The 14,932-nt window shown below is 41.2% G+C and overlaps 2 protein-coding genes across 2 annotated transcripts; both read left to right on the top strand.

Moving 5' to 3' along the window:
• The first annotated feature begins 184 nt into the window (after positions 1–184).
• LOC112068566 (uncharacterized) lies at positions 185–7,684 on the top strand. Its single transcript, XM_024135724.2, has 9 exons — positions 185–273; positions 432–482; positions 764–799; positions 1,060–1,167; positions 2,221–2,400; positions 2,519–2,590; positions 2,743–2,817; positions 3,283–3,336; positions 7,231–7,684. The coding sequence occupies exons 2-9, from the start codon at positions 438–440 to the stop codon at positions 7,288–7,290; spliced, it is 630 nt and encodes a 209-aa protein (XP_023991492.1). The 5' UTR covers positions 185–273; positions 432–437; the 3' UTR covers positions 7,291–7,684.
• Positions 7,685–12,204: 4,520 nt separating this feature from the next.
• On the top strand, positions 12,205–14,428 carry LOC139023953 (uncharacterized). Its single transcript, XM_070438195.1, has 8 exons — positions 12,205–12,210; positions 12,362–12,493; positions 12,727–12,873; positions 13,129–13,191; positions 13,543–13,632; positions 13,765–13,815; positions 13,920–14,007; positions 14,106–14,428. Exons 1-7 carry the CDS (start codon positions 12,205–12,207, stop codon positions 13,962–13,964), a joined length of 534 nt encoding a protein of 177 aa, XP_070294296.1. The 3' UTR covers positions 13,965–14,007; positions 14,106–14,428.
• Positions 14,429–14,932: the final 504 nt, after the last annotated feature.

The following is a 14,932-nucleotide window of genomic DNA, read 5'->3' as shown; positions in this document are numbered from 1 at the left end:
TAATATGATACTATGGTTCAGATTCATGGTTTGGGTTTGCAATGCAGGTGATTTTGATTAAAGCCCTCTTTGGGTCAGCAAGCCACAATCGTGTGGTCTGTCAAGATGGTGAGGATGACTGTGCATGTTGAAATCAACATTTAGAGCTGTATTCTGATTGGACTGTTACCAGTGGACATGGAGGAAGTGGCTCTTTATAAGAATGAAACTAGAAACAACGTGTCATCTTCAGAAGTGTCTTTGTGAGCTGACAAACTGTCGTCCTTCACAGAGGTATGACAGATGACAACTTAACCATTTTCATGGAACAGCCTTCATGCAATTTAATCCAATTTCATGTACATATTTTGTATTTATTGAACCTTCATGACACTGGGTTATTGCTCCTATCGGTTATATGAGATGACTTTTTTTTTTGTATGGTAATGCAGAGCAACATGTTTTGTATGCTGTGGATCGTCTTTCAGACAATGGCTCTCCTGGTAAGACAAATTTAAATATTTATTCAACACTGTAGCTACTACAGCGTCCAGACCTGGGTTCAAATACTTGGAAATCCTTTCAAATACTTTGAGCGCTTCCTTGAGTTTGGTAGTAGTGCCAGATTTGGCACTTTCAGATTCAGGGTTTCCAGTTTTGGGACTTTTCTAATTTAATTTCACTTGGCAAGCTCAAACAGGCACAAAGTATTTTAAATATTTTTTCAAGAATTTGAAACACAGGTCTAATAGCGTCCACTGTGCTTTCCTGGTTTCATTTGTAGGTGGAAGCTGGAGGACAGTCTTCAGGTAGTGGCGAGGTATTGTGTGTTTCTTAAACAGCTTAACAATAAAATATTGTTGATAGAATCGTCTTAACATACATTTACTTTCTGAGCTTCTTTACAATTGCAGAGAGTCACTTTTACCATAATGTTATACACACATACATACAATATAATACATACCAATGTCTCAATACATATACAGCATAAAGAAATAGTGTGGACAGTATGACTCAGTGAGAGAAGTTAAGGCATTATGGGCAAAGTAATAGGAAAATGTGCATTACTCTTCCCAGGCTGGTGGTGGCAATGGAGGAGTTGTGAATGGAGGCATGGTCGGTAACACTGTTAAACCAGGGGTTATGAATGGGCTTGTCTTAAATGGGCAACCCTTTCTGGCACAGGTACGTATACAGTGTGGGTGGTTCAAAAGTGTCCCTGCGCTGCAACACAGAAACATCACCTTTATATTTCATTACATAGGTTTTTGTTAGAGGAAGCAAACTTACTAGAGAGTAAACTAGCATGGTCCAAGCACACCAAGACAGTCATGAAGAGGGCATGACAAAACCTATTCCCCCTCAGGAGACTGAAAAGATTTGGCATCGGTCCTCAGATCCTCAAAAGGTTATACAGCTGTACCATCGAGAGCATCCTGACTGGTTGCATCACTGCCTGGTATGGCAACTGCTCGACCTCCGAACGCAAGGCGGATAGTGGGTAGTGCTAATGGCCCAGTACATCACTGGGGCCAACCTTCCTGCCATCCAGGACATCTATACCAGGCGGTGTCAGAGGAAGGCCCTAAAAATTGTCAAAGACTCCAGCCAAACTAGTCATAGACTGTTCTCTCTGCTACCGCACGGCAAGCGGTACTGGAGCGCCAAGTCTAGGTCCAAGAGGCTTCTAAACAGCTTCTACCCCCAAGCCATAAGTCTCCTGAACACCTAACAAATGGCTACCCAGACTATTTACATTTTGCATTACCCCCCCTTTTACACCGCTGCCACTCTCTGTTGTTATCATCTATGCATAGTCACTTTAATAACTCTACCTTCATGTACATATTACCTCAACTAACCAGTGCCCCCGCACACTGACTCTGTACCAGTACCCCCCCGTATATAGTCTCGCTATTGTTATTTTACCGCTGCTCTTTAATTACTTGTTACTTTTATTTCTTATTCTTATATATTTGAAACTGCATTGTTGGTTAGGGGCTCGTAAGTAAACATTTCACTGTAAGGTCTACACCTGTTGTATTTGGCACATGTAACTAATACAATTTGATTTGATTTGAATATTTGATTTGATTTGATTTGAGAGTCATATAGTCATACATTTTAAAAAGTAACTTTTGAACCAGCGCGTCTGTACTATGGGCTACCTCTCTAACATGTCATATTTCTAATGTAAACTGTTTCTCCTGGTCCAAACTATTATTATTGGCAAAACAGGTGATACCAGTTGGTGGATCATTACTTATTCAACAACCGGGTGCACTTGGTCAGGCCGCCATGCCCCAGCTGGTTCCCATTGGTGCACTTCAGCAGGGTGGGGCACTTCCTGTAGGGCAGGCGGGAGCAGCCAATGGAGTGCCACTACAACAAGGACAGCTTCCTCAACTAGCCAATAGGGTTTGTCTCCTTTGTCCAACTTTGCTTCTCTAACACTTATGTGAAGCCTAGAGATATCACGAGAATCCATTGGAAATAATCAGTGTTACAGTGTGACTGTTTAAACATATCTTTACAGGTTGTACCATTATTTGCAGTTCTGCCACAGGAAAATGGCATCGGAGGCCCCCAGGCTCCAATGTTGATACAGGTATTTCATTACTGTTGTATCAGTAGTATGTCTTGTATGTTTATGTTTTGTAGATATCTCAATGTATCAAATACATCCCATTTAACGGTGCTCACACTTTGATGTCAATGACCCATGATGGTGATTCTGGCTTTTTCGTCCTCTCCTGTCAGATTATTCCTGTGGGTGGAGGAAACAACCTTCAGCAGCCAGCGGCTGGAGGGAAGGCAAGAAAAGCCAGAGTCAAGGTAACATAATGGGCCACCTCTACCCATTAGTCATAAAGTTGCGGGCACTAAAAAGTTCCCCAGGCTGACTGTGCAAAGCGCAGATGGCCGAAGTATCCGGTGAATGAGATTAGGTTGTTCTGTGGTATTAGTAGAACAATTGCCACAATGCAAGCGTGTGCAACACGGCACTAAAATATTCTAGCAATAAATTAATATAAAACCCTGTGCACAGGAGCACGCTTAGATCCAGGTGCTGGTTTTGGCAGGAACAACTACTCTAGTATCTAGTAGTATAGTTTGGCATAAGTATAGTAGTAGTTTGTCACAAAAACATGTACTTTGGCACCAGATTTTAAAAACATTTTAGTGCTCGCAACTGTAGATTGCACAGATTACATCACAGTCATAAAGCAACGTATTATGCATCTTGATATACCTTTGTAAGAGTTTCACCTGCTCTCTCATTTTAAATCCCCTTCACAGCATTCAGTCCCTTTTCATGGAATGCCCACATCAACAAGAACAGATGCTCCACTGGTATATTCTCAGTTATTCCTCCTCTTCACTTCATTTCTGACAGTGTGATTGCCCTTATAACCCTCATCATGTATTTGAAAGAATTACCCTCAAATAAAGATGACTCATTTCCATATTATCAAGGCAGCTCTCAAATGAACCTTTATCCATTATTCACATTTTAATCACATTCTCATGAAACATGAGACAACTCAGTGGCTCAGTTTCTAAACCCAGAGGCGCAACATCGAGAGACATCCGGGAACGCTTGCGAAACAGACCAAGCAGACCAGGCCGGGGTTTGAGAAGTCAATGAGAGAGAAGTCAATTTATTAAAAAAATTCTCTAAATGTAAATGACAACATAGATTCGAGCCAATTTCTTAAGTACTGTAATTGAACATGTTATTACTCCAACCTTGCGGAATTGACAAATAGACACATTTTCATTTTAGTCAAAAACAACTTTATATCGAAGGAGTGCCTTTGATTTGACAGCCTGCACATGCATAGTTCAACGCGAGAAGGCTGTTAGACCCGATTACATGTTTCTGAGCGTGAGTTTAGCTAGCCAATGTCGCCATGACATCGCCTACAAGTGTGATTGGAGATTTCTATTGGAGAAGCAGTATCTGTCTATCTTTATACTGTACTGTCTTTGGTTAGAATGTCTAATCTGAGATTGGAAGGGTGGGGGTTCAACCACCGGTCAAGTCATACCATACATAAAATAGCATCAACAGAGATGGTCGCCTCGCTTCGCATTCTTAGGAAACTATGCAGTATTTTTTTTTTATGTATTATTTCTTACATTGTTACCCCAGGAAATCTGGGTCTTATTACATACAAGAAATATTGGATATAAGAGTAACGTCAACTTACCAACACTACGACCAGGAAAACGACTTTCCCGAAGCGGATCCTCTGTTTGGACCACCGCCCAGGACAATGGATCTGATCCAAGTAGTCGACCCAAAACAACGGCGCCGCAGAAGGGGCAGATGGAGCGGCCTTCTGGTCCGACTCCGTAGACGTGCACATCTCTCACCACTCACGAGTATACTACTCGCCAATGTCCAGTCTCTTGACAACAAGGTATACGAAATTCGAGCAAGGGTTGCCTTCCAGAGAGACATCAGAGATTGTAACATTCTCTGTGTCACGGAAACATGGCTCTCTCGGGATATATTGTCTGAATCGGTTCAGCCACCGGGCTTCTCCATGCATTGCGCCGACAAAGATAAACACCTCTCTGGGAAGAGGAAGGGCGGGGGTGTATGATTTATGATTAACGACTCATGGTGTAATCATAACACCATACAGGAACTCAAGTCCTTCTGCTCACCCGACCTAGAATTCCTTACAATCAAATGCCGGCCATTTTACCTACCAAGAGAATTCTTGTCAGTTATAGTCACAGCTGTGTACATTCCCCCTCAAGCAAACAACAAGACGGCCCTCAAGGAACTTCACTGGACTCTATGTAAACTGGAAATCATATATCTGCATTCATTGTACTTGGGGATAAATCAAATTTGAGAACAAGGCTACCTAAATTCTATCAGCATATTGATTGTATGACTTGCAGGGCTAATACTCTCGATCACTGCTACTCTAACTTCCGCGATACATACAAAGCCCTCCCCCGCCCTCCCTTCAGCAAATCCGACCACAACGCCATCTTGCTCGTTCCGTCTTATAGGCAGAAACGGAAACAGGATGTACCAGTGACGAGAACCATTCAACGCTGGTCTGACCATTCGGAAGCCACGCTTCAAGATAGTATTGATCACGCGGACTGGAATATGTTCCGGTCAGCCTCAGAGAACAACATTGACCTATACGCTGACTTAGTGAGTGTGTTTATTAAAAAGTGCATTGGAGATGTTGTACCCACTGTGACTATTAAAACCTACCCTAACCAGAAATTGTGGATGGCGGCATTCGCGCAAAACTGAAAGTGCGATCCACCGCATTTAACCATGGAAAGAGGTCTGGAAATTTGGCTGAATTTAAATAGTGTAGTTTTTCCCTCCGCAAGGCAATCAAACGAGTGAAAAACCGGTACAGGGACAAGGTGGAGTCACAATTCAATGGCTCAGACATGAGGCGTATGTGGCAGGGTCTACAGGAAATTATGGACTACAAAAACAAAAACAGCCACGTCACGGTCACCGACGTCACGCTTCCAGACAAACTAAACACATTCTTTGCCCGCTTTGAGGATAATACAGTGCCACCGTCGCGGCTCGCTAGAAAAGACTGTGTCCACCCCCCTCTCCTTCTCCGTGGCTGACGTGAGTAAAACATTTAAACTTGTTAACCCTCGAAAGGCTGCTGGCCCAGACAGCATCCCTAGCCGTGTCCTCAGAGCATGCACAGACCTGCTGGCTGGTGTGCTTACGGACATATTCAATCGCTCCCTTTCCCAGTCTGTTGTCCCCACATGCTTCAAGATGGCTACCACTGTTCCTGTACCCAAGAAGGCAAAGATAACTGAACTAAATTAATATCGCCCAGTAGCACTTATTTCTGCCATCATGAAGTGCTTTGAGAGGCTAGTCAAGGATCATATCACCGCCACCTTACCGGCCACCCTAGACCCACTTCAGTTTGCATACCGCGTCAACAGGTCCACAGATGACGCAATCGCCATCACACTGCACACTGCCCAATCCCATCTGGACAAAAAGAATACCTCTAAGCTCATCATCAAACTGGAGGCACTGGGTCTCAACCCTGCCCTGTGCAACTGGGTCCTGCACTTTCCGACGGGCCGCCACCAGGTGGTGAAGGTAGGAAACAACATCTCCACTTTGCTGACACTCAACACTTGGGGCCCCACAAGGGTGTGTGCTCAGCCCTCTCCTGTACTCCCTGTTCACCCACGACTGCGTGGCCATGCACGCCTCCAACTCAATCATCAAGTTAGCAAACGACACAACAGTAGTGGGACTGATCACCAACAACGACGAGACCTCCTACAGGGAGGAGGTAAGGGCACTCGGAGTGTGGTGTCAGGAAAACAACCTCTCACTCAACATCAACAAAACAAAGGAGATGATCGTGGACTTCAGGAAACAGTAGAGGGAGCACCCCCCTATCCACATCGAAGTGACAGCAGTGGAGAAGGTGGAAAGCGCCTCTTCAACCTCAGGAGGCTGAAGAAATTTGGCTTGTCACCCAAAACCCTGACAAACTTTTACAGATGCACAATCGAGAGCATCCTGTCGGGCTGTATCACAGCCTGGTACGGCAACTGCACTTATATTACTCATATCACATGTATATACTGTATTTTATACCATCTACTGAACCTTGCTGATGCCGCTCGGTCATCGCTCATCCTTATACTTATATGTACATATTCTCATTCACCCCTTTAGATTTGTGTGTATTAGGTAGTTGTTGGGGAATGTTGGATTACTTGTTAGATATTACTGCCCTGTCGGAACTAGAAGCACAAGCATTTCGCTACCCTCCCACTAGCATTTGCTAACCAGAAACCAATAAAATTTGATTTGATTTGACCACCGACTCAAAAAATTGGACCTGATGCCTCTCTTCCTGGCACTCAGCAATAAGTAAATGTATTGGGGGTAAGGCCTTGCAACAAATAGCGTTTGTACATGCAAAAGACTAGAGTCTTATAAATCAAATTGCCTCATGCTACAGAATCAGGACATAGTGTAGTCTCTTGCCCCTATGGGCCATTCCGGCTCAGACAAGGCTTACTTGCCCAATGTGTACTTCATGAAACATGCATTCTCTTGAAACATGCATTTAAATCCTATACGTCACTAATAAACTCAGGTTGTAACAATACATGTTTTGTTAATATAACACTTGTGATAACAATAACAAATGTTTAAAGTAGCTAATAATGCTTCTATCATGTTTCCATTTTGCCCATCAGACCAAGGTGATTGCTGGGGAGGTGGAAGAATCCTCTGGCTCTGACACCAGTGAATGCTGAAGTGAGGCTGAGCCTCTGAAACCTGGACAGCATTCTAACTAGGGTTGCACATTTCTGGTAACTGGGACTTCTGGAAAGTGTGAAAGTGACCAGAATTTTGCAACCGAAAATGAACTATATAAACTGTAATACCAGAATCTCATGCGCCACTACAACTTGTGGTGTTGCCCTCTTGTTTGTCTCCCCCTCTTGCTTCAAAATCTATCTCTGAATAAACGTTATGAAAGAAAAGTGGAATTCCAGTCTCCTTTGACCAAAGCTAAAACTAGATTAACAGGCATTGGTCTGACTGTATCTCGACTGTGTGTCCATTTCCATGTTTAGTAACGGCGTTCCCGATGTACTGGAAATTATGTTATCACAGCTGATGTCTTTGAATAAATTATTAAATGGATGGCAATCTCTGCAAGTGTTATCTCTCCATGTCCTGCAATCTAATTGCCATTCATTCTCTATTAAACTATTGTGATTGATAATTACACACATAATTGACCATTGACCAGAAACAACAACTGCTTTCTTGGGAATATGGGAGCGATCTACATAGGTATTGTTAATTTGGTGTTGGATAGGAAATTCCCCAAGACTCATAGATAGCTGAATGAAACACCACTGTTGTTTAAGCCCCATAAATTCTCACTAAATGCCAACACAACACAACAGCCCATACAGCACAAGCCAGGCAATATAAACGTCTGGTTGATGAGGGTAAAAACTTTACAGAACATTCAGATAGATAGAAATGTATTGTATAGATCAGACAATGACTCAGTTATATCGAGAAGGGTATTAAAATGTCAGGTGGACCCTTGCAACCAAGAACTGTATGTGAGTTTATAAAAATTCTGATACAAGTATTTATCCCTTTTTTGGAACATGTATATCACATCAAGAGTGTCATTATTGAAATATCATGTCATCACACCAGTGGCGTAGGCAGACATCTGTTGATTGCAGGGCCAGCAAAAATGTTGGTTCAATTATCATAAAAGCACACAAAATAAACCATCCAACATGTGATTTTGCATTACAGACCAAATAGTCTTGTAGGCTTACGTAAATCCATGACGGTTGCATTTAACATACGACTCACATAGACCCACACATAACAAACCACAGGCTTACAATTAATAGTCTATGAGACTAGAACATAATGCCCTGACACAACAGTAATAATCACAATAGGCTTGGCAACCTCTCACTGGCTTAGCGACCAGGAGATAGTAGGCTAAGCTAGACTAGGCTAGGCTAGGCTCAGCGACCAGGAGATATAAGGCTAAGCTAGGCTAGACTAGGCTCAGCGACCAGGAGATAGTAGGCTAGGATAGGTTAGGCTATGCTCAGTGACCAGGAGATAGTATGCTAGGCTAGGCTAGCCTCAGCGACCAGGAGACAGTAGGCCAGGCTAGGAGGCCACAAATGTAACCATTCAACACTAGGAGAGCCGAGAGCGTCATATTGACTCAAAGCAAATTCACTTTTTTAACTACTCTGCCATTTTTTAAGTCCTTGACTTTTCCTAAATAAGTCTATCTAACACACTATCATTGTTAGTATCTTAATATTACAAGCAGAATTTGTGTTATAAGCAGTTTTATGAGGACATAAAGCACATTATTTGGGGCGGTAGGTAGACTAGTGGTTAGAGCTTTGGACTAGTAACCGAAAGGTTGCAAGATCGAATATCTGAGCTGACAAGGTAAAAATCTGTCRTTCTGCCCCTGAACAAGGCAGTTAACCCACTGTTCCTAGACCGTCATTGAAAATAAGAATTTGTTCTTAACTGACTTGCTTGGTAAAATATATATATACATATTTTTACATTTTTCAACTCAAAATATGCCATTCTGTTCTTTGAAATGCATTTTTTAAATAAATAAATAAATTCCTTTAAGACCTGCCCTTAACAAATTAATAATAAATTATCTTTGTGATGGTGTTTATTTAATGGATTTTAACACTTGAATTCTGGTGTTTTAGTGGTATTTCTGTTGACATATAGCCTTCCAATTACATAAACTAATGAAAATGCTATTGTTTTCTTTGAAATCTATTTTATTTTGTATTCTAATGTTACGTATGACCTTCATAAATATAACCAAACGATTCCGATAGCATAAATTAAATTTATTAGACTGTTGACTTTCAAAAGACACGTCATTGGCCCGAAGGGGGTCCAACGAGGCCAGGCTTTTCTAATGTAAATGTTAATCACTGGCACGGAGGCCAATCAAAGTAGATCAGGTTTGAATTAGGTTGCATGCTGCATATTTAACACCATCAAAAGACACTTAAATTGTAGCCTAACAGTATGCTAATACACATAATAATAGGTCATAGCCTACATAGACTAAAATAGTGGTCACCAACCTTTTCTTAGTCGAGATCACTTTATAAAATGCAAGCCGAGTGCAATTCTCTGCTGGGCTCGGGAAATCCAGTGCGCCTACAATGTATTTTGTGAGATCAATTCAATTACCAATAGCCTATATAGGGGCCTAACTATAGTGCATGGGCGGAGAAGCACAGGGCAAAATTATATTAACAATTAAATTAAATTCCGAATACTTTTTAGATAATATTCTATAGGAAGTGCAGGAACTCAAGTGGAAGAAAATTTGAGGTGGCGATACTCAGTTCCGGTGAGCTCCTGCCGAAGTCAAGTACTGTGCTTAGGTAAAAAGACAAATAATGTCTCGTTTGGAACACTGACAAGTAGAGCATACATTATACATTATACATTATACATCGACTGGGTCGACCCAGGCCCATCCACTGGGGAGCCAGGCCCACCCATGCCTATGCCCTGCATCACACCTCTCTCTTTCAATTAAACTAGCTGGTTTTTGATTTCATACTTATTTACCATACTTGTTATTATGCTTTTCAAGATGAACATAGTATGGTTATTTGTCTGTTCAATTCACAGAGCCAGATTACCCTCCAGGGGGCCTTCCTGGAGGTCGGGCACCCCAGATAGCATATGATAGCCAAATGTGTAGAAATGCAGGAAATTAGCTTTACAAATGTAGCATTTTCTCTCTCTGACAAAATGTGAACAAAAGTATGAGATGCTTATATAGGAGAAAATCACATTTCTCTTGAGAGTTCTTACATTTCTTAAAGGCCTTATACCTTGCTTGAATAGATTCCAGAATCGTATGATTAAACCAAGGGCTCGATCTCTGCTTTACTCTTTTCTGTCTAGGGGGAGCCATCACATTCACCACATCAAGGAATCTATATTCAAAGGCTTCCCAGGCACTGTCTACCCTTACACTATCCAGCACAAGTGACCAGTCAATTTGAACCTCTTGCTTCCTAAGCATTTCCACACAAGTATGTTTTGAGTGCTCTGATTCAAACAGTTTTGTGGCACTGAAATAGTGCATATCTATAAAAACTCTCCTTGGGCAAAATGTTTTTAAAAAACATCACTGATTCTACAGACTATTACTCTATGGAATGAACAAGCTGCACATGCTTTCCTACGACAGTGAAGTTCACACGCTGCATTGTGAACTTTCCCTGACCATTCATTCATGAACCCACAAATATGTCACTAAGATGTTTCCCATTTTCAGTAAGATGTTCAAGACAAACACAAGCCACAATGGCCACGTTGACTATGGATTGAACCATAGTGTAGGAAATATTTGACACAGACAAACTTATTATACAATATTTCCTTACATTTTTGGACAATAGTCTAACTGTTTATCAGCGTGTGTGTATAACCAAAAGGATCAGTCATTAGTCGTAACATATCATTAAAAAAACAAGCGGGGACATTTGGTCTCAGACTTCACAAACGACATGACATACTATTATCACAATACAGCCGCAGACTCACCTAGGTGGTATTTACCTGTAATACTGTAGTCGGGTACACCAATCCCAGACAACCTAAGAGCTGCATGACACCATTCCCATCCAACCACAATGGAGAAGTGGCATAGCTAAGCATGGGTCCTGTGAACATGTGCGTTCTTGTAGGGCTGTTACAGCATGTGAAAGAAAATAGGCAGTTTAAGGTTTAGCAGTGGCACAAGTCTGTTCACAATCTCTTTAGGAAGCAATAAGTATGTATTTACCCTGCTTAAGGAGTACATTTGTTAAAACCACAACAACTGTGATAGTATATATAGTTACATGCATTCAGAAGCAATCTACAATCATATTATGTTGATTTACGTTCTTAGATTCTTTACCCATATGGATTTAATTCTTTACTTAGCTCACGGGCCTCCATGATTACAACCTGGTTGCTTAATCTGTTTGCGACCTTTCATGGTCCTACTGCGGTCACTAGTGGTCACTTAGTAATATTTGGAACAATGGTCAATGGTCTTATTTTGGGGACCAGGTATTGGAGTCATTGAAGATTAAAACCACACAATGCCTTTGGCTTTATTTTGATTGGGTAACTCCTGTTATTATGGGCATTAGGTGACCAACATGAAGATTTCTTATTTCTGGGCTCTGTTCTAATTGGTTGCCATAGAAGATCTAACATCAATAAAAGGCTATGTTCAAATGTCAGAGGGCAACTGAGAATACTGCTTTGGAGGACAGCACCTGAAGCAAAACAACTTTCACCACTTTGAGGTCTGTAATTTTTGCCTTCATTTTCAAACATTATATATGATTTAATAATTTGGTTAGCAGCAAATAATCTAGATAATGTATCTAGTACAGTAGCCCCAGTAGCTTAGCAACACTAATCACGTTTGTGGTCTGTCTGTCAATATTCCAGATTGCAAAATGAAGCTTCTTCTTTTAGTAGCCTTCATGGCCACCATCTTCAATGTGAGTATATCACGGGATCATCACACAACAATGTACAAAATCAAATGTTTCAAAATGACAATAATGACAATTTTCCATTTTTCTCTCAATGATCTCTTTAGGTCAATGCTGGCAAGGTAGGATACTGGACCCTAAAAACATATTTATCCTTCACCAATCCAATGCTTTTAGGTTTGTGGGAAGTATTGAATGAGTGGACACTTCAGGAGAAGCTGTTGATAGGATTCAAGGTCATATCATATCTATCTTTGTCGTTTCTCAGAAGCTGAGACTGCTGGCAGGTCTAAATGGTGGAATTGTGTCTGGGGTTAACCCTGGACTGGTGGTGGGGGGCCTGAACCCTGGCGTCCTCACTGGTGGCACTGGGTTGATTGGGCAGCCTCAGTTTGCCCAGGTCAGTCATCAATATCCCTGTTTGCAGTTTCATTCTATTTCAAGAAATGTATTATACAGTAACTGTTCACGACAGGTGGATAAACAAACAATACACTGTTTTTATACTACTTATACACCTTTTCATAAATAATTTCACATAACCATTTATGCAATAGTCAATTGTGTATTAGGGAGAGATGATGTGGGAGGTGCTGAATAATTTGGCACGACTTTCTCTCCTCACTCATACAGATGGTTCCAGGTGTCCCCACGTATGTCATGCAACCCCAAGCTGTTCCCAATGGTCCCTATGGTTTCCCCAATGTCGGGATGCAGCAGCCTCAACTGTTCCCTAACTTCCCTGGACAGTACCAGTATCCTGCCCCACCAGCTAATGGGGTATGACTCGAAATAAATACACTTTCACACTTCTTATTCTGCTACGTATGTCCTTTTCTGTTATTTGAATATTTTATTAGTTCTAAAAATGGGAAATACATTGTACACATTTTTGTCCTGGGGTACAACTTTGAAAAACAGGACGTTTATATTGCACATTCTGCTTTTTATTTTGGTGTTATTATAGTATTATAAGAGAAGAAACAATTTGGAAATGCTTTGCAGTAATTAAAATGTTAGTTCTCCCATGAACAGCTGCCTTACTACATGGGCGTCCCTCAAATGGCAGGAATGAATCCTCCACAACAGCAAGTCATGGTATAGACAACTCTATGTACTTAAACATATTCTGAGTTCACTTAATGTTGGAAACTCGGAAACGCTGACATTTCCAACTTGCTAACCTAGGCGGAAGAGTCGGAATGCGAGTTTCCTACTGGGGAGGTATCAGAATGAACCCATATGAATCTCTAAGCAGATAACTTATGTTAATCTTAACTTGAGGTCCCGAGTTTCCAACATGACGTGAACGGGGCATGATCACCAGAGGGCGAGAGTGTATTACATACCAGGAAAATATAGGCACGCACAAATCATGAATATATTTAGACCACTCCATCATTTACAATTTATAATAAATGTATAATAATAACTCTTCCTTCTGGTTAGGGAGTCCAAGGTGCAGGTGGGATTCCCATGATGCAACAGCAGCAGCCACAGCAGGGTCCTCCACAAGCAGAGCCCGTGAGAAGATTCAAGGTACAGTAATGGTCACTGACTGTACAGTACATGTGCCTCATGGTCAATAGTGTATTTCAATCTGTAATTGACTCTGTGTAAGGAAAGGAATCTAGTTAATGTGCATATGTTCATACAATTTTCACCTTTTAGCGCTTTCTGATGAGGAGGGCACGCACCATGAAACCTGATTTGGACATTCAGGTACGGAATAATGCACATTTAATCTGATACATTCCAGTTGAATAAATTCAGTTGGACAACTGACTAGGTATCCCCTTTCCCTTTCCTTTCCCTTTCTCATTCAGATTTCAACTGAGACAACCACAACTCCGTTCCCAACTACTTGTTAAGACAATATTCAAGTTTAGAGTCGACAGATTTGTGAGGAACAAGGTATACATCAAAATACAAATGCTATTTGTGGTACTGTACAATATACCATTATTGAAAAAAAGAATAAGCAAAATGTATCTTGGGTCATTTATTTACAGGTGTCTGCTGTAGAACATGGACACAGGGGAATTTCACCAAGTCGTCCACAGCACTTTAAGTTAATCATATCAGATACGCTAGCGGTTAAGAGCTTTGGGCCATTAACCGAAAGGTTGCTGGTTTGAATCCCTGAGCCAACTAGGTGAAACATTGGTTGATGTGCCCTTGAGCAAGGCATTTAACCCTAATTGCTCCTGTTAATTGCTGTGGATAAGAGCGTTTGCTAAATTACTAAAATGTAAACGTATAATGTCTTCTAACATTGTATACATGCAGATCTTATTTGACATTTCTTGTGTGTTTCTTCTTGAAATTTCAATAAACATGACTATTAGCCTTCATAAAAGTTGTTTGTTTGGTTTGAAATGGGGGTTGATTTTTGTCCCTTCTATGTTTGTCATGTAAATGTATGGCATATTGCCCCGATTTCGCCATCTAGGGGCAGAATTAAATTCATTTGAGTATCTAAAATATTATTAGCCCAGTTTACCGGGCTAGTTTAGTCCATAAGAAGCACTTTCAATGGAGAATCTCCATTGAGCATGCATTTCAGTCCAGGACAAGGTTGAATTTCTGTCCAGGAAACCATCCCTTTAACAATTTGTGAGGACCTGAGAAAGTAAAGACACTGTTGGTGAAGAAGCACATAGACAGGCTTCAAGTGACTGCAGGGCTAAAGGATGAACAGACCCAACGCCATGAACAAGTGACTAAGGGGGCAGTTGAAATCGGTTCGGAAGCAACATTTTGGGGGATTCTTGCATTGGAATTATATTCAATTCTGCTTATAATTCTGCTTATATATCACGCAATACCACAATAAACA

This window comes from Salvelinus sp. IW2-2015, unplaced genomic scaffold (assembly GCF_002910315.2).
Source record: "Salvelinus sp. IW2-2015 unplaced genomic scaffold, ASM291031v2 Un_scaffold563, whole genome shotgun sequence".
In the NCBI taxonomy this organism is placed as follows: Eukaryota; Metazoa; Chordata; class Actinopteri; order Salmoniformes; family Salmonidae; genus Salvelinus; species Salvelinus sp. IW2-2015.
This window is presented reverse-complemented; position numbering and strand designations above follow the sequence as displayed.